General features: G+C 46.4%; 1 protein-coding gene across 1 annotated transcript in view; it reads right to left on the bottom strand.

The window, feature by feature from the left end:
- LOC120037022 (collagen alpha-1(VI) chain-like) overlaps nucleotides 1–19,811 on the bottom strand; it is a gene marked incomplete at its 5' end in the record, with an annotated part of 29,635 nt that extends 9,824 nt beyond the window's left edge. The window contains 2 exons of the mRNA XM_038983246.1: nucleotides 13,001–13,066; nucleotides 19,737–19,811. Of these exons, the coding sequence (XP_038839174.1) occupies nucleotides 13,001–13,066; nucleotides 19,737–19,811 (141 nt within the window). The remainder of the gene's footprint in view (nucleotides 1–13,000; nucleotides 13,067–19,736) is intronic.
- Nucleotides 19,812–20,000: the final 189 nt, after the last annotated feature.

The raw sequence follows: 20,000 nt of genomic DNA, 5'->3' as shown, positions 1-20,000 counted from the left end.
GGGCTAGTAGGAGGAGCCCTACTGTAATAGATGAATGGGGCTAGTAGGAGGAGCCCTACTGTAATAGATGAATGGGGCTAGAGACCTAGTAGATGAAAGGCAGTAGGAGCCCGACTGTAATAGGATGAATGGGGCTAGTTAGTGTAGTAGCCCTACTGATCATAGATGAAATGGCGGCTAGGTTAGTGTAGGAGCCCTACTGTAATAGATGAATGGGGCTAGTTTAAGTGGTAGGAGCCCTACTGTAAATAGATGAATGGGGCTAGTAGAGAGCCCTACTACTGTAATAGATGAATGGGCTATTAGTGTAGTAGCCCTACTTTAATAGATTAATGGGGTCTAGTATGAGGAGCCCTACGGTATAGATGAATGGGGCTTTTAGTGTAGTAGCCCTACTGTAATAGTGAATTGGGGCTAGTTAGTGTAGTAGCCCTACTGTATAGATGATGGGTTAGTAGAAGAGCCCTACTGTAATAGATGAATGGCTAGTTATTAAGTAGCCCTACTGTAATATATGAATGCAGGTAGAGGAGAGCCTACTGTAAATAGATGAAGGGGGCTAGGTTTTTAAAGTGTTATGAGGCCCTACTGTAATAGATGAATGATGGGGCTAGTAGTAGGAGCTCCTACTGTAATAATGAATGAATGGGCTAGATGTAGCCTCTACTGTTACAATAGATGAATGGGGACTAGTTAAGTGTAGTAGCCCTACGTAATTATGAATGGACTATTATGTATAGCCCTACTGTAATAGTGAATGGGGCTAGTTAGTGTAGGGACCCTACTGTATTAGTATGAAGGGGCTAGTAGAGGAGCCATACTGTAATAGTGAATGGAGCTAGTAGAGGAGCCCTAACTGTATCGATGAATTGGGCTAGTTAGTGTAGTACACTACGTGAATAGATGAATGGGGGCTAGTTAGTGTAGTACCTACTGATAATGAATGGGGCTAGTTAGTGTCGTAGCCCCTACTGTAACTAGCATGAATGGGACTAGTTATGTGTAGTAGCCCTCTACTGTATTAGATGAATGGGGCTAGTTAGTTTAGGAGCCCTACGTAATAGATAATGGGCTAGTTTGTTCGTAGCCCTACTGTAATAGATGAATGGGACTAGTAAGGAAGCCTACTGTAATAGATGAATGGGCTAGTTAGTGTAGTAGCCCACTTGTAATAGATGAATGGGGCTAAGTTAGTTTAGTACCTCTACTGTAATAATGAATGGGGGCTAGTTAGTTTTTAGAGCCCTACTGTAATAGATGAATGGGGCTGTTATTTTAGGAGCCCTACTGTAAATAGATGATGGGGAGTAGTTAGTGCGTAGTCCTACTGTAATAGATGAATGGGGCTAGTTAGTTTAGGAGCCCTACGGTAATAGAGATGGGGTCTAGAGTTAAGTGGTAGTTCCCTACTGTAATAGTGGATGGGGCTAGTTGTGTAGTTAGCACCTACTGTAATAGATGAATGGGCTGTTAGTTTAGGAGCCCTACTGTAAATAGATGAATGGGGCTAGTAGTGTAGTAGCCCTACTGTAATAGATGAGGGACTAGAGAGGTAGCCCTACTGTAGTAGTGAATGGGCTAAGTAGTAGCCCTACTGTATGATGAATGGGGATAGTTAGTGTAGGAGCCCCTTAAAGACTGTATAGTATGGAATGGGACTAGTAGAGGAGCACCTACTGTATAGATGAATGGGACTAGTAGAGTGAGCCCTACTGTAATAGTGAATGGGGCTAGGTTGTAGGAGCCCTAATGTAATAGATGAATGGGCTAGAGTAGAGCCCTACTGTAATAATGAATTGGGATAGTAGAGAGAGCCTACTGTAATAGATGAATGGGTAGTTAGTGTAGTAGCCCTATGTATGATGAATGGGGCTAGAGTATAGCCCTACTGTAATAGGATGAATGGGAATAGTAGAGGAGTCCCTACTGTGAATAGATGAATGGGCTAGTAGAGGCTAGCCTACTGTAATAGATAAATGGGGCCTAGAGTAGTAGCCCTACTGTAATAGATGACATGGGGCTAGAGAGTAGTAGCCCTACTGTAATAGATGAATGGGGCTAGGAGTATTACCTATGTAATAGAGAATGGGGCTAGAGTAGTAGCATACTGGTAATAGATGAATGGGGCTAGTAGAGCAGACTACTGTAAATGATGAATGGGGCTAGAGTAGTAGACCCTACTGTAATAAGAATGTGGCTAGAGTAGTGCCCTAACTGTAATAGATGAATGGGGCTAGAGTAGTAGCCCTACTGTAATAGAATGAATGGGCTAGAGTAAGTAGCCCTACTGTAATAGATGAATGGGGCTAGTTAGAGTAGTAGCCCTACTGTAATATATGAATGGGGCTAGATTTAGGTAGTAGCCCCTACGTGTATAGATGAATGGATGGGCTATTTAGTGTAGTAGCCCTTACTGAGATAGATGAATGGGGTAGTTAGTTTAGTAGGCCTACTGTAATAGATGAATGGGGACTAGAGTAAGTAGCTACTGTAATAGATGAATGGGGTAGTAGGTAGTAGCCCCACTGTAATAGATGTAATGGGCTAGTAGGAGGAAGCCCTACTGTAATAGTGAATGGGGCTAGTTTTAGTGTTAGTACGCCCTACTGTAATAGATGATGGGGGCTAGTTAGTGTACGTAGCCCTACTAAAGAGATGAATGTGGCCTAGTAGAGGAGCCATACTGTAATAGATGAATGGGCTAGTTGTGTATAGCCCTACTGTAATAGATGATGGGGCTAGTAGAGGAGCCCCTACTGGTAATAGCAGATGGGGCTAGTTAGTGTAGGAGCCCTTACTGTAATAGATGAATGGGGCTAGTTAGTGTAGTAGCCCTACTGTAATTAGATGAATGGGGCTAGTAGGAGGAGGCCCTACTGGTATAGATGAATGGGCTAGTAGAGTGAGCCCTACTGTAATAGATGAATGGGGGCTAGAGTATAGCCTACTGTAATAGATGATCTGGGGCTAAGTAGAGCCCTACTGTAATAGATGAATGGGGGCAGTTATGTAGTAGCCCTACTGTAATAGATGAAGGGGTAGTTAGTGTAGTAGCCCTACTGTAATAGATGAAGGGGCAGTTAGTGTAGTAGCCCTACTGTAATGAGATGAATGGGTTAGTAGAAGAGCCCTACTGTAATAGATGAATGGGGCTAGTTAGTGTAGTAGCCCTACTGTAATAGATTGAATGGGGCTAGTTAGTGTACTCTGTAAGAGAGGCATAAGTACCTACTTTAATAGATATGGGCGCCTAGAGGACGCCTACTGTAATAGATGAATGGGGTCTGAGTAGTAGTCCCTACTGTAATAGATGAATGGGGACTAGTAGAGTAGCCCTACTGTAATTCGATGAAGTGGCTGTTAGAGTAGTATGCCCTACTGTAATAGAGTGATTGGGGCTAGAGTTAGTAAGCCTCTACTGTAATAGATGATGAGGCTAGTAGAGAGTAGTAGCCCTCCTGTAATAGATGAATGGGGCTAGAGCAGTAGTCCCTACTGTATAATATGGGTAATAGACTATATAGAGAGGGGCTAGTTAGAGTAGTAGCTCTACTGTAATAGATGAATGGGCTAGAGTAGTAGCCCTACTGTAATAGAGAATGGGGGCTAGAGTAGAGCCCTACTGTAATAGAAGAATGGGGCTAGAGTAGTAGCCCTACTGTAATAAAGAATGGGGCATAGAGTTAGTCCCTTACTGTAATAGAGAATGGGGCTAGAGTAGTAGGCCCTACTTAATAGATGAATGGGGCTAGAGTAGTAGCCCTACTGTAATAGCATGAATGGTGCTAGAGTAGTAGCCCTACTGTAGATGAATGGGGGCTAAGAGTAGATAGCCCTACTGTAATAGATGAATGGGGCTAGAGTAGTAGCCCTACTGTAATAGATGAATGGGGCTAGTAGAGTAGCCCTACTGTAATAGATGAATGGGGCTAGTGTAGTAGCCCTACTGTAATAGATGAATGGGGCTAGTTAGTGTAGGAGCCCTACTGTAATAGATGAATGGGGCTAGTAGAGGAGCCCTACTGTAATAGATGAATGGGGCTAGTAGAGGAGCCCTACTGTAATAGATGAATGGGGCTAGTAGAGGAGCCCTACTGTAATAGATGAATGGGGCTAGAGTAGTAGCCCTACTGTAAATAGTGAGATGGGGCTAGAGTAGTAGCCCTACTGTAATAGATGAATGGGGCTAGTAGGGAGCGCTACTGTAATAGATGAATGGGTCTAGTTTAGTGTAGTAGCCCTACTGTAATAGATGAATGGGGCAGTTAGAGTAGTACTCTACTGTAATAGATGAATGGGGCTAGTTAGAGTAAGTAGGCCTACTGTAATAGATGAATGGGGCTAGTAGAAGAGCCCTACTGTAATAGATGAATGGGGCTAGTAAGGTGCCCTACTGTAATAGATGAATGGGGCTAGTAGAGGAGCCCTACTGTAATAGATGAATGGGGTTAGTAGAAGAGCCCTACTGTAATAGATGAATGGGGCTAGAGTAGTAGCCCTACTGTAATAGATGAATGGGGCTAGAGTAGTAGCCCTACTGTATAGGAAGGGCTAGTTAGTGTAGTAGCCCTACTGTAATAGATGAATGGGGCTAGTAGAGGAGCCCTACTGTAATAGATGAATGGGGCTAGTTAGTGTAGTAGCCCTACTGTAATAGATGAATGGGGCTAGTTAGTGTAGTAGCCCTACTGTAATAGATGAATGGGGCTAGTTAGTGTAGTAGCCCTACTGTAATAGATGAATGGGGCTAGTTAGTGTAGTAGCCCTACTGTAATAGATGAATGGGGTTAGTAGAAACCCTACTGTAATAGATGAATGGGGCTAGAGTAGTAGCCCTACTGTAATAAGATGAATGGGGCTAGTTAGTAGGAGTAGCGCCTACTGTATAGATGATGGGGCTAGAGTATAGCCCTACTGTAATAGATGAATGGGGCTAGTTAGAGTAGTAGCCCTACTGTAATAGATGAATGGGGCTAGAGTAGTAGCCCTACTGTAATAGATGAATGGGGCTAGAGTAGTAGCCCTACTGTAATAGATGAATGGGGCTAGAGTAGTAGCCCTACTGTAATAGATGAATGGGGCTAGTAGAGGAGCCCTACTGTAATAGATGAATGGGGCTAGAGTAGTAGCCCTACTGTAATAGATGAATGGGGCTAGTAGAGAGTTAGCCCTACGGTAAATAGATGAATGGGGCTAGTTGAGTAGTAGCCCTACTGTAATAGATGAATGGGGCTAGAGTAGTAGCCCTACTGTAATAGATGAATGGGGCTAGTTAGTGTAGTAGCCCTACTGTAATAGATGAATGGGGCTAGAGTAGTAGCCCTACTGTAATAGATGAATGGGGCTAGAGTAGTAGCCCTACTGTAATAGATGAATGGGGCTAGTTAGTGTAGTAGCCCTACTGTAATAGATGAATGGGGTGCTAGAGTAAGCCCTACTGTAAATAGATGAATGTGGGCTAGAGTAGTAGACGCCTACTGTAATAGATGAATGGGGCTAGTTAGTGTATAGCTACTGTAAATAGATGAATGGGGTTAGTGAAGCCCTACTGTATAGATGAATGGGGCTAGTAGAGAGCCTACTGTAATAGATGAATGGGGCTAGTAGAGGAGCCCTACTGTAATAGATGCATGGGGCTAGTAGAGGAGCCCTACTGTGTATAATGAATGGGGCTAGTATGTAGAGCCCTACTGTAATAGATGAATGGGGCTAGTTAGTAGTAGCCCTACTGTAATAGATGAATGGGGCTAGAGTAGTAGCCCTACTGTAATAGATGAATGGGGCGAGAGTTAGCCTACTGTAATTGATGAATGGGGCTAGTTAGTGTAGTAGCCCTACTGTAATAGATGAATTGGGGCTAGTTAGTGAGGAGCCCTACTGTAATAGATGAATGGTGGCTATTAGTGGGAGCCCTACTGTAATAGTATGAATGGGGTTAGTAGAGAGCCACTACTGTAATAGATGAATGGCTAGTAGAGGAGCCTACTGTAATAGATGAATGGGCTAGTAGAGACCCTACTGTAATAGATGATGGGGTTTAGTAGAAGAGCCTACTGTAATAGATGAATGGGGCTAGAGTAGTAGCCTACTGTAATAGATGATGGGGCTAGTTAGTGTAGGAGCCCTACTGTAATAGATGAATTGTGCTATTGTGTAGTAGCCCTACTGTAATAGATGAATGGGGCTAGTTAGAGTAGTAGCCCTACTGATAGAGAATGGGGCTAGAGTAGTAGCCCTCCTTAATAGATGAATGGGGCTAGAGTAGTAGCCCTACTGTAATAGATGAATGGGGCTAGAGTAGTAGCCCTACTGTAATAGATGAATGGGGCTAGAGTAGTAGCCCTACTGTAATAGATGAATGGGGCTAGAGTAGTAGCCCTACTGTAATAGATGAATGGGGCTAGAGTAGTAGCCCTACTGTAATAGATGAATGGGGCTAGTTAGTGTAGTAGCCCTACTGTAATAGATGAATGGGGCTAGTTAGTGTAGTAGCCCTACTGTAATAGATGAATGGGGCTAGTTAGTGTAGTAGCCCTACTGTAATTAGAATGGGGCTAGAGTAGTAGCCCTACTGTAATAGATGAATGGGGCTAGAGTAGTGCCCTACTGTATAGATGAATGGGGCTAGAGTAGTAGCTCTACTGTAATAGATGAATGGGGCTAGTAGTGTAGTAGCCCTACTGTAATAGATGAATGGGACTAGTAGAGGACCCTACTGTAAAGATTACTGGGGCTAGTTTAGGTGTAGCCCTACTGTAATAGATGAATGGGGCTAGTTAGTGTAGTAGCCTACTGAACTAGATGAATGGGCTAGAGTGTAGCCTACTGTAATAGATGATGGGGCTAGTTAGAGTAGTAGCCCGACTGAATAGATGAATGGGGCTAGTTAGTGGTAGTAGCTCTACTGTAATAGATGAATGGGGCTAGTTAGTGTAGTAGCCCTACTGTAGATAGATGATGGGGATAGGTATAGCCCTACTTTAGATGAAGGGGCTATAGTAGACCCTATCTGTAATAGAGAATGGGGCTAGGTAGTCCCGTACTTTTTTGTAAGGTTTGTAGTAGCCCTACTGTAATAGATGAATGGGGCTAGAGTAGTAGCCCTACTGTAATAGTGAATGGGGCTTGAGTAGTAGCCCTACTGTAATAGATGAATGGGGCCTAGAGTAGTAGCCCTACTGTAATAGATGAATGGGGCTAGAGTAGTAGCCCTACTGTAATAGATGAATGGGGCTAGTTAGTGTAGTAGCCCTACTGTACTAGATGAATGGGGCTAGTTAGTGTAGTAGCCCTACTGTAATAGATGAATGGGGCTAGTTAGTGTAGTAACCCTACTGTAATAGATGAATGGGGCTAGTAGAAGAGCCCTACTGTAATAGATGAATGGGGCTAGTAGAGGAGCCCTACTGTAATAGATGAATGGGGCTAGTAGAGGAGCCCTACTGTAATAGATGAATGGGGCTAGTTAGTGTAGTAGCCCTACTGTAATAGATGAATGGGGCTAGTTAGTGTAGTAGCCCTACTGTAATAGATGAATGGGGCTAGTAGAGGAGCCCTACTGTAATAGATGAATGGGGCTAGTTAGTGTAGTAGCCCTACTGTAATAGTATGGATGGGCTATTAGTGTAGTAGCCTACTGTAATAGATGAATGGGGCTAGTTAGTGTAGTAGCCCTACTGTAATAGATGAATGGGGCTAGTTAGTGTAGGAGCCCTACTGTAATAGATGAATGGGGTTAGTAAGACCCTACTGTAATGATGAATGGGGCAGTAGTGTAGTAGCCTACTGTAATAGATGAATGGGGCTAGTAGAGGAGCCTACTGTAATAGATGAATGGGGCATAGAAGGAGCCCTACTGTAATAGATGAATGGGGCTTAGTGGTAGTAGCCCTACTGTAATAGATGAATGGGGCTAGTAGGGAGCCCTAATGTAATAGATGAAATGGGCTAAGTAGTATCCCTAGTAATAGATGAATGGGGCTAGTTAGTTCAGTAGCCCCTGTAATAGATGAATGGGGCTAGTTAGTGTAGTAGCCCTACTGTAATAGATGAATGGGGCTAGTTAGTGTAGGAGCCCTACTGTAATAGATGAATGGGGATAGTTAGTGTAGGAGCCCTACTGTAATAGATGAATGGGGCTAGTAGAGGAGCCCTACTTAATGTAATGAATGGGGCTAAGTTAGTGTAGTAGACACCGTACTCGTAATACATGAATGGGGCTAGTAGGTAAGGAGCCCTACTGTAATAGATGAATTGGGCTAGTGGAGGAGCCTCATACTGTAATAGAGAATGGGGATGTTAGTGTAGGAGCCCTACCTGAATAGGATGTCAGGACTAGCAATGAGATGGGGCTGGTAGAGGAGCCCTACTGTAATAGTGAATGGGCTGGTAGAGGAGCCTACGTAATAGATGCAATGGGCTTTAGACCATTTAATAAGATGGGGTAGTTAGAAAGCCCTACTGTAATAGTGATGTGGGCTAGTTATGTAGGAGCCCTACTGTAATAGTATGAAATGGGCTAGTTAGTGTAGGAGCCACTACTGTAATAGATGAATGGTACTAGTAGATGGTGCCTCTACTGGTTTAAATAAGATGAATGGGGCTCAGTGTGTAGGAGCCTACTGTAATAGATTGAATGGGGCTAGTTGTGTAGTAGCCCTACTGTAATAGATGAAATGGGAACTAGTAGAGGAGGCCCCTACTGTATAGAGATGAATGGGGCTAGTTAGTGTATGTAGCCCTACTGTAATAAGATGAATGGGGCTAGTTAGTGTAGTAGCCCTACTGTTAGATAATGAATGGGGCTATTTAGTGAGTAGCCCTACTTGTAATTAGATGAATGGGGTAGTTATGTAGTAGCCCTACTGTAATAGAGAATGGGGTAGTTCAGTGTAGTAGCCCTACCTGTAAATAGATGAATGGGGCCGTTAGTTTGTAGGAGGCCCTACTGTAATAGGTGATGGGGCTAGTAGAGGAGCCCTACTGTATAGATGAATGGGGCTGTTTAGTGTAGGAAGCCCTAGAGCTGTATAGAATGGGAGAGTTGGTAATGTAAGGATGATTGGCTAGAGTAGTTAGCCCTACTGTAATATGATGGAGTAGGGAGCTGTTGTGATGGGGCTTAGAAGAGTAGTAAAGCTTACTGTAATAGATGAATTGGGCTAGTAGACTACTTAGATGATGGGCAGAGAGGACCCTACTGTAATAGATGAAGTGGGCTATTAGTTAGACCCTACTGTAATAGAATGATGGGGCTAGTTAGTGTAGTACCCTTACTGTATAGAGATGATGGGGCTAGTTAGTGTAGTAGCCCTAACTGTAATAGAGTAATGGGGCTAGTAGTTGGAGCCCTACTGTAATAGATGGAATGGGGTAGTAGAGGGAGCCCTACTGTAAGTGATGAGAATGGGACTAGTGAGGGGTAGGAGCCCTACTGTAATCTGATGGACAGGGAGCCTCGTGAGAAGGCTAGTTAGTGTAGGAAGCCTACATGTAATAGATTGAATGGGGCTTTTAGTGTAGTAGCCTACGTAATAGATTGATGGGGCTAGTAGTAGGAGCCCTACCTGTAATAGATGAATGGGGCTAGTAAGAAGAGCCCTACTGTAATAGATGATGGGGCTAGAGTATAGCCCTACGGGTACTAGATGAATGGGATAGTAGTTATAGCACCTACTGTAATAGATGGGAATGGGTGTAGTTAGTGTAGTCAGCCCTGCTGTAATATGTGAATGGGCTAGTAGGGTAGTAGCCCTACTGTAATAGATGATGGGCTGTTAGTGTAGTAGCCCTACTGTAATAGATGAATGTGGGCTAGTTAGTGTAGTAGCCTACTGTAAATGTGAATGGGGCTAGTTATGTAGTACCCTACCTGTAATGATGAATGGGGCTAGTAGGAGGAGCCCTACTGTATAGATGAAGGGGTTAGTTGTGTAGTAAGCCCTACTGTAATAGATGAATGGGTAGTAGTGTATAGCCTACGGGATAGATGAATGGGGCTAGTGAGGAGCACCTACGTAATAGATTGACTGGGGCTAGTAGAGAGCCCTACTGTAATAAGATCATGGGGAGTAGTTAGTGTAGTAGCCATACTGTAATAGATGGAATGGGGCTAGTTAGTGTAGGGCCCTACTGTAATAGATGAATGGACTAGTTAGGTAGTAGCCCTACTGTAAAAGATGAATGGGGCTAGTGAGTGTGTAGCCCATCTGTACTTGATGAATGGGGGCTAGTAGAGTAGTAGCCCTACTGAATAATGAATGGGGTAGTTAGTGTAGGAGCCGCTATGTAATAGATGAATGGGGCTAGTTAGTTGTAGGAGCCTACTGTAATAGATGAATGGGGCTAGTAGAGGTAGCACTAATGAATAGATGAATGGGGCTCGAAGTAGTAGCCCTACTGTATAGATGAATGGGCTAGTTAGTGTAGTAGCCCTACTGTAATAGATGAAATGGGGACTAAAGTAGAAGAAGCCCTACTGTAATAGATGGAATGGGGCTAGTAGAGTAGCCCTATTAATAGATGAATGGGGCTAGTTAGTGTAGGAGCCCTACTGTAATAGATGAATGGGGCTAGTTAGTGTAGGAGCCCTACTGTAATAGATGAATGGGGCTAGTAGAGGAGCCCTACTGTAATAGATGAATGGGGCTAGTAGAGGAGCCCTACTATAATAGATGAAAGGGGCTAGTTAGTGTAGTAGCCCTACTGTAATAGATGAATGGGGCTAGTTAGTGTAGTAGCCCTACTGTAATAGATTGAAATTGGGGCTAAGTTAGAGTAGTAGCCCACTGTAATAGATGAATGGGGCTAGTTAGTGTAGTAGCCCTACATGTAATAGATGAATGGGGCTAGTTAGAGTATAAGCCCTACTGTAATAGATAAGTGGGGGCTAGTTAGTGTAGTAGCCCTACTGTAATAGATGAATGGGGGCTTAGTTAGAGTAGCCCTACTGTAATAGAATGATGGGCTAGTGTGCTTAGCCCTACTGTAATAGATAAGTGGTCTATTAGTTAGGAGCCCTACTGTAATAGATTAATGGGGCTAGTTAGTGGTAGTAGCCCTACTGTCAGAGAGAATGGGGCTAGTTAGAGTAGTACCCTACGTAATGATGAATGTGGGGCTAGTAGAGGAGGCCCTACTGGTAATAGATGAATTGGGCGATGTAGTAGCCCTACTGTAATGATGAATGGGGCTAAGTTAGTGTAGGAGCCCTACTGTAATAGATGAATGGGGCTAGTTAGTGTAGTAGCCCTACTGTAATAGATGAATGGGGCTAGTTAGTGTAGGAGCCCTACTGTAATAGATGAATGGGGCTAGTTAGTGTAGTAGCCCTACTGTAATAACACAACAGAGGTTCTGTGGACAGCACAGCTTCCAACGGGCAGAACGACAGATGAAAACGTTTTAGAAAACATGGAATTCAACTGTCTCTCTGCTTTAACATCAACGTCTTTCAATAGTTCTACGTCTCTTTTCCTCCTTCCATCGCCCTCACTCCCATCTGTTTGTTTCAAGCAGAGAAAATTCATTTTACGAGCATTTTTTCTTGACGAAGAGGATACAACCACACACACAAGCACCCACACGGCAGTTAATTGTAGGCTGAGTTGAGCATTCTTCCCACAAACACATAACTCAAACTGTTTACCCTAGAAATATGCAGCCTAGCCACTAGCCAGGGAAAAACAGAGGAGGGGGAGAGACTGCAACCCCTCTCTCTCTCTCAGACCATCTCTCCGTCTCTCTTTGAATAATAATACGTTTAATTTATAACAAAGAAAAAAATCTCCAAGTGCTACAGTGAGTGCATCTCTCTGTCTCTCTCTCTCTCTCTCTCTCTCTCTGTCTCTCTCTGTCTCTCTCTGTCTCTCTCTGTCTCTCTGGTCCGCTCCAATCTCTCTCCTCTCATCTCTCTCGTTCTCTCTCTCTTTCTGTCTCTCTCTTCTCTTCTGTCTCTCCTCTCTCTCTCTCATCTCCTTCTCTCATCTCTCTCTCTCTCTCTGTTCTCGTTCTCGCTCGTCTCTCTCTTGTTCTCTCTGTCTATCCTGTTCTCTCTCTGTCTCTCTCTGTCCTGTCTGTCTGTCGGTGTCCCTCTGTCCCTCTCTGTCCGTAGTGTATGTCCTGTCTCTCTCTCTCTCTCTCTCTCGTCTCTGTCTTTCTGTCTCTCTCTGTCTTTCTGTCTCTTCTCTCTCTCTCTTGGCCTTCTCTGTCTCTCGTCTCCTGTCCCTATCATCTGTCTGTCTCTCTCTCGGCTCTCTGTCTCTCTGTCCCTCTCCCTCTGTCTCTCTTTCTGCTGTCTCTCTGTCTCTCTGTCCTCGCTGTCTCCTGTTCGTCTGCCCTACTTCCTCTCTGTTCTTCTGTCAGTCTGTCCTGTCTGTCCTGTCTGCTTCTCTCTCTCTCCTCTCCTCCTCCTCTTCTCTCTGTCTTTCTGTCTCTGTCTCTCTCTCTCTCTCTCTCTCTCTCTCTCTCTGTCTCTCTGTCCCTCTGTCTGTCTCTCTCGCTCTCTGTCTCTCTGTCCCTCTCTCTCTCTGTCTCTCTGTCTTGCTGTCTCTCTGTCTCTCTGTCTCGCTGTCTCGCTGTCTGTCTGTCCCTCTGTCCCTCTCTGTCTGTCTGTCTGTCTGTCCCTCTCTCTCTCTTTCTGTCTCTCTCTCTGTCTCTCTGTCCCTCTCTCTCTCTGTCTGTCTCTCTCTCTGTCTCTCTGTCTCTCTGTCCCTCTCTCTCTCTGTCTCTCTGTCTTGCTGTCTCGCTGTCTGTCTGCCTCTCTCCATCCATCCATCTATAGAAGAGGATGGGAGGAAGGGCCAGCCCTAAGAGCCTGGTTCCTGTCTAGGTCCCTGTCTAGGTTCCTTCCATCTAGACAGTTTCTCCTAGTGAATGTGCTTCTGCCGCTGCATTGCTTGCTCTTTGGGGTTCAAGGCTGGGTATCTGTACAGCACTTTGTGACAACTGCTGATGTAAAAAGGGCTTTATAAAATAAATCTAATTGATCTCTCTGTCTTACCGGGTTTCCTTCAGGTCCTCGGTGACCTTTGGCTCCTTTGTTCCCTGGGAGTCCTGGGGAGTCGTTCTGCAGAGGAGAGACAGGTAGAGTTAGTAACACACACGACAGGTAGTGAAACTTTGACAAAGTGTCGTGAGAGAAAGTGAGACAGACAACTGATGAGTAACCTTTATCCTTATCTCTGGGGTCAAAGTTCACTCCACCTGGTTTGACTCTACTGTCTACTGTTTACTGACTACTGCCTGACTACTGTCTACTGACTACTGCCTGACTAGTGACTACTGTCTACTGACTACAGCCTGTCTACTGTCTACTGGCTACTGTTTACTGACTACTGACTACAGCCTGTCTACTGACTACTGACTACAGCCTGTCTACTGTCTACTGACTACAGCCTGTCTACTGTCTACTGACTACAGCCTGTCTACTGTCTACTGGCTACTGTTTACTGACTACTGACTACAGCCTGTCTACTGTCTACTGACTATTGTCTTCTGACGACTGCCTGACTAGTGACTACTGTCTACTGCCTCTGAATGGGACTGTGTTACTGTCTACTGCATACTGTCTACAGACTACCGGTTACTGCCTACTGAGCCTCACCTCCACCTGACCTCTCCTTACCTCGCCCTGTCTCTCCCTCTAACCCTCCAGCGCTACTCCCTCAACCGCCATTCCTCTCCCTCTAACCCTCAGCCATACCTCTCCTTTACCCGCTGATCCTCTCCCTCTAACCCTCACGATCCACCTCGCATCCACCTCCTCCCTCGCCTCACTACACCCTCCAGCCACTCTGATCCGCCCTGCTCTCCCTCTAACCCTCAGCTATCCTTCCAACACCTGTCCTCTCCTCTACAGATGTCTCTCCTCCCCTTCCACTGATCTTTCCCACCCCCGTGTCCTCACCACTGACCTCACAGCCACTGACCTCACCTCTCCCCTCTAACCCTCCAGCCCTGATCCTCTCCCTCTAACCCTCCAGCCCTGATCCTCTCCCTCTAACCCTCCAGCCCTGATCCTCTCCCTCTGACCCTCCAGCCCTGATCCTCTCCCTCTAACCCTCCAGCCCTGATCCTCTCCCTCTAACCCTCCAGCCCTGATCCTCTCCCTCTAACCCTCCAGCCCTGATCCTCTCCCTCTAACCTTCCCCTGATCCTCTTCACCTCTAACCCTCCAGCCCTGATCTCTTCTCCCTCCAGCGCCTCCTGACCCTCCAACCCTGATTCCTCTCTCTGGAACCCTCAGCCTCGATCCTCTCCCTCTAGACCCTCCAGCACCTGATCCTCTCCCTGCTGACCCGTCCAGCCCTGATCCTTCCCTCTAACCCTCCAGCCCTGATCCTCTCCCTCTAACCCTCCAGCCTATCTCTATCAGATCCTCCCTAACACCCCCTGATCCTCTCCCTTAACTTCCCTGATCCTCTCCCTTCTAAACACCTCCAGCCACTGATCCTCTCCCTCTAAAACCCTCAACCCTGATCCTCATCCCTCTAACCCTCCAGCACTGATCCTTTACCTCTGACCCTCCAGCCCCTGACCTTCCTCTGCCCTCCCACCTGACCTCTCCTCTAATCCCTCCAGCCCTGATCCTCTCCCTCTAACCCTCCAGCCCTGATCCTCTCTCTCTAACCCTCTAACCCTCCAGCCCTGATCCTCTCCCTCTAACCCTCCAGCCCTGATCCTCTCCCTCTAACCCTCCAGCCCTGATCCTCTCCCTCTAACCCTCCAGCCCTGATCCCTCCTCTACCTCCTGATATCCCTGCCCCAGCCCTGATCCTCTCCCTTAAAACCCTCCAGCCCTGAAATCCTCTCACTCTACCCTCCTTCTTTGTTCTCACTATTCTACTCTTTAGCTTTTCCTTTTGTTTTCTTTCTATTAATATATCTCTTTTTGTTTTTTTTGCCTCATTTCTTAACCTTTTTTCTATCTCTCTTTATCGCTTCTTTTCTCCTCGTCATTGATCTTTTCCCTTTGCCTTCCAGTTTTCATGATCTTCTCTACCCTTTCTCACCCTTCCTCATCCCTTCTCCCTTTCCCCTGTGTCTTGTCTTCCCCTCACCTCAACAGCTAAAAAAAAAAAAAAAAGATAAAAAAAAAAAAATTAAAAAAAAAAACTTAATCTACCCTCAAAAAATTTAAAAAAAAAGAAAAAAAAAAAAAAAAAAAAAAAACAAAAAAAAATCCTCCTAAAAAAACTACAGCCTAAATTTCAAAAGATCCCTCTCATCCTATCTTCTTACTCATTTTTCCTCTGTCCTCTTCTTTATTTACCTCCATTTTTGCCTATTCCTGTATTTATTTCTATCCCCCAGCTGATTCCTCTCCCTCTGACCCTCCAGCCCTGACCCTCTCCCTCTGACCCTCCAGCCCTGATCCTCTCCCTCTAACCCTCCAACCCTGATCCTCTCCCTCTAACCCTCCAGTCCTGATCCTCTCCCTCTAACCCTTAGCTTGTTAACCCTGTCTCTTTGTCTCTCCTCTCTCTGAGATAAGAACCTCGCCCTATCCCCTCTAACAATCACCTTCTCTTGTAACAACCTTCCAGCCCTCTGAAACTCTGACCTGAAGCTCTCCGTGTCTGCCTCTGATGTCTATGGAACAGACATGGGCTAGTCATATATCACACACACAACACCACACACACACACACACACACACACACACACACACAACAACACACCACACACACACACACACACACACCCCCACACACACACACACACACACACACACACACACACTGTTCTCGTTGATTGTATCTCTACCATAAATCTTTCCTCCAGTGACAGTTTGACAGAGACAATTATAAACATTATTTAAGATGGCTATCCTAACCTTGTTATTTAAGCTAGGTCATTACCCTGTTCTTCTCTTCTGGTCTTAAAAAGCTACAGGCCAGGTTTATAAGGCTTTTAGTTATTTTAGTGGTATGGGCACTGGGGGCTGGGCAAAGAGCTAGGGCTGAGGGGAGGCTGTTGAGGGAGTGGGCTGAGAGGGTAGGGGCTCGAGGGGGAGGACTGAGTGCTAGGGCTGAGGGCGAGGGGGTGCGGGATGGGGCTGAGGGGAGGGCTCAGGGGGGGAGTGAGGGGAGGGCTGAGGACTTGAGTTGGGTGAGGGATGAGCTGATAGGGATGGGGGCTGAGGGCTAGGGCTGAGGGGAGGGCTGAGAGATGGGGCTGAGCAGAGGGTGAGGATTGGGTGCTTGAGTGATGAGGCTGAGTGGATGGGGCCTGAGGGGTGGGGCTGAGGGGAGGCTGAGGGATGGGGTGAGGGAAGGGCTGAGGGGAGTGGCTGAGGTTATTGGGCTGAGGGGAGAGCGAGGAATGGGGCTGAGGGGGAGAGCTGAGGAAGTGGGAGGGTCTGAGGGGGGGTGGGTAGGGGCTGAGGGGGAGGGCTGAGGTATGGGCTAAGGGTGGAGGGCTGAGGGTGGTAAGGGCTGAGGGTGAGGGGCTGAGGGATCGGGCTGATGGGAGGGCTGAGGAGCGGATGGGGGCTGAGGGAGTGCCTGAGGTAATGGGCTGAGGTATGGGGCTGAGCAGAGGGCTGAGGGAGAGCTGAGGGGAGGGCACTGAGGTATGGGGCTGAGGTATGGGGCTGAGGAAGGGGCAGAGGAGAGGGGCTGAGGGGAGGGCTGAGGTTAATGGGCGTCTGATGGGAGGGACTGAGGGGAGGGCTGAGGGGAGGGCTTGAGGGGAGGGTGAGGATGGGGCTGAGGGGAGGGCTGAGGGGAGGTGAGGGATGAGGCGGGATGGGCTGAGGGATGGGCTGACGGGATTGGGTGAGGGATTGGGGATGAGGGCGAGGGAGGGGCTGAGGGAGGGGCTGAAGGGAGGGGTGAGGATTGGGGCTGAGGGATGGGCTGAGGGAGGTCTGGAGGGGAGGTGCTGAGGGATGGGGCTGAGGGGGGTGCTGAGGGAGGGCTGAGGGATGGTGGGCTCGAGGATGGGGGCTGAGGGACGGGGGCTGAGGGTGAGGGCTGAGGGGAGGGCTTGAGGGATGGCTGCTGAGGGTTGGGCTGATGGATGGGCTGCACGGGGCTGAGGGGAGGGACTAGGGGAGGGCTGAGGGATTGGGCTGATGGGAGGGCTGAGGGGAGTGCTGAGGGATGGGGCTGAGGGATGGGGCTGAAGTGAGGGCTGAGGGAATATAACACATCACTGGGACTATAACACACATCACTGGGACTATAACACATCACTGGGACTATAACACATCACTGGGACTATAACACATCACTGGCTGATATAACAATCACTGAGACGTATAACACATCACGTGGGACGTACAACATCACTGGTGAATATGGGGACTATAACACGTCACTGGGGACTATACACACATCACTGTTGACTATAACACACACATGGCCTATAACCAATCAATCGAGACTATATACACAATCACTGAGACTATAACACATCACTGGACTATAACACATCACTGAACTATACACACTATCATGGACTACTAAATACCACATCACTGGACCTATAAAACACATCACTGCGGAACTATAACACATCACCTGGGACTATAACACATCACTGGACTATAACACATCATGGCTAGGACTATAACCTCACGGGGACTATAAACACAACATCACTGGGACTATAACACACATCACTGGGACTATAACACACATCACTGGGACTATAACACACATCACTGGGACTATAACACACATCACTGGGACTATAACACATCACTGGGACTTATAAACATGGAACTAATCACTACGAGACTATAACACATCACTGGGACTATAACACATCACTGGGACTATAACACATCACTGGGACTATAACACACATCACTGGGACTATAACACATCACTGGGACTATAACACACATCACTGGGACTATAACACATCGCTGAGACTATAACACATCACTGGGACTATGGGACTATAACACGTCACGGACTATAACACACATCACTGGGACTATAACACACATCACTGGCACTATAACACATCACTGGGACTATAACACATCACTGGGACTATAACACATCACTGGGACTATAACACATCACTGAGACTATAACACATCACTGGGACTATAACACATCACTGGGACTATAACACATCACTGGGACTATAACATCATGGATACACATCATGTGGGACACATCACTGGGACATACATCACTGGGACTTAACACAATCACTGGGACTATAACACACATCACTGGGACTATATAACCATCACTGGGACTATAACACATCACTGGGACTATAACACACATCACTGGGACTATAACACACATCACTGGGACTATAACACATCACTGGGACTATAACACACATCACTGGGACTATAACACACATCACTGGGACTATAACACATCACTGGGACTATAACATCACGGATATAAACACATCACGGACTATAACACATCCACTGGGACTCATAACAAATCACTGTGGTACGATAAACACATCACTGGGACTATAACACATCACGGACTCTGGTAACACTCCGACTAACCCATCAATGGGACTATAACACCCACCAATCACTGTGGACTATAAACACTCACTGGGACATATACCACACATCACTGGGACTATAACACATCACTGGGACTATAACACACATCACTGGGACTATAACACATCACTGGGACTATAACACACATCACTGGGACTATAACACACATCACTGGGACTATAACACATCACTGGGACTATAACACATCACTGAGACTATAACACATCACTGGGACTATAACAACATCCGGGGATATAACACATCACTGAGGACTATAACACATACTGACATATCTGAGACTACAAACACATGCACTGGGACTATAAACATCACTGAAGCCTAATAAACACATATGGGACTATAACACATCACTGAGACTATAAACACATCACTGGGACTATAAACACATCACTGGGACTATAACACCCATCCGATAACACTGGACTACTACAACACCTCACTGGACTATAAAACATCACTGTACTATAACACATCACTAGCGGATCTATCACACATCACGCTAAACAATCACTGAGCTATAACACTCACTGGGACATAATACACACATCACTGGACTATAACACAATACACTGGGGGACTATAACACCACATACTGAGACTATAAACACATCACTGAGACTATAACACATCACTGGGACTATAACACATCACTGGGACTATAACACACATCACTGGGACTATAACACATCGCTGGGGTTCAACTAGAGAAATGAGCTGCCCACATACTCTCCCCTCATTTCCTGGTATCCATGACAATGACACATACACAGCTGCAGCAGCTCACAGCTTCTAACACTCACACACACACACACACACACACGCACACACACACACACAGACACAGACACAGACACAGACACAGACACACCACACACCACACACAAGACACACACACACACACACACACACACACACACACACACACACACACACACACACACACACACACAGCGTCCAGAACATAAAGCGTTACCAGCTGCAAGACTGAAAGATAGAGGGAGAGAAGAAGGAGCGGGAGAAGGAGGGAGAGGAGGAGGAGCGGGAGAAGAAAGAGCGGGAGAAGAAGGAGGGAGAGAAGAAGGAGCGGGAGAAGAAGGAGGGAGAGACTGGGGAGGGAGAGACTGGGGAGGGAGAGAAGAAGGAGGGAGAGACTGGGGAGGGAGAGAAAAGGGAGGGATAGACTGGGGAGGGAGAGACAGATACAGATGGTGTGACTCACGTCCAGGCCGGGGTTTCCAGGCTCTCCGTCATCTCCTTTGGGTCCCGGGGTTCCCTTCCCGCCCTGAAGGTCACAGGTCAGGGGTCAGAGACAGTTGTCATGGAAATCTCTTGATGAATCAGACATTGGGCGAACCAGACCAAATACAACTGGCAAATCGTCATGTCTCAGATAAAGAAGGACTGTATCTCAAATGGCACTCTATTCCCTATATAGTCATGAAATAGGCTAGGTCAAATGCTGTATACTACACAGGGGCCATTT

Source organism: Salvelinus namaycush, unplaced genomic scaffold (assembly GCF_016432855.1).
Source record: "Salvelinus namaycush isolate Seneca unplaced genomic scaffold, SaNama_1.0 Scaffold1547, whole genome shotgun sequence".
In the NCBI taxonomy this organism is placed as follows: Eukaryota; Metazoa; Chordata; class Actinopteri; order Salmoniformes; family Salmonidae; genus Salvelinus; species Salvelinus namaycush.
Note: the sequence above shows the minus strand (reverse complement) of the source record. Positions and strands in the feature narration are given on the sequence as shown.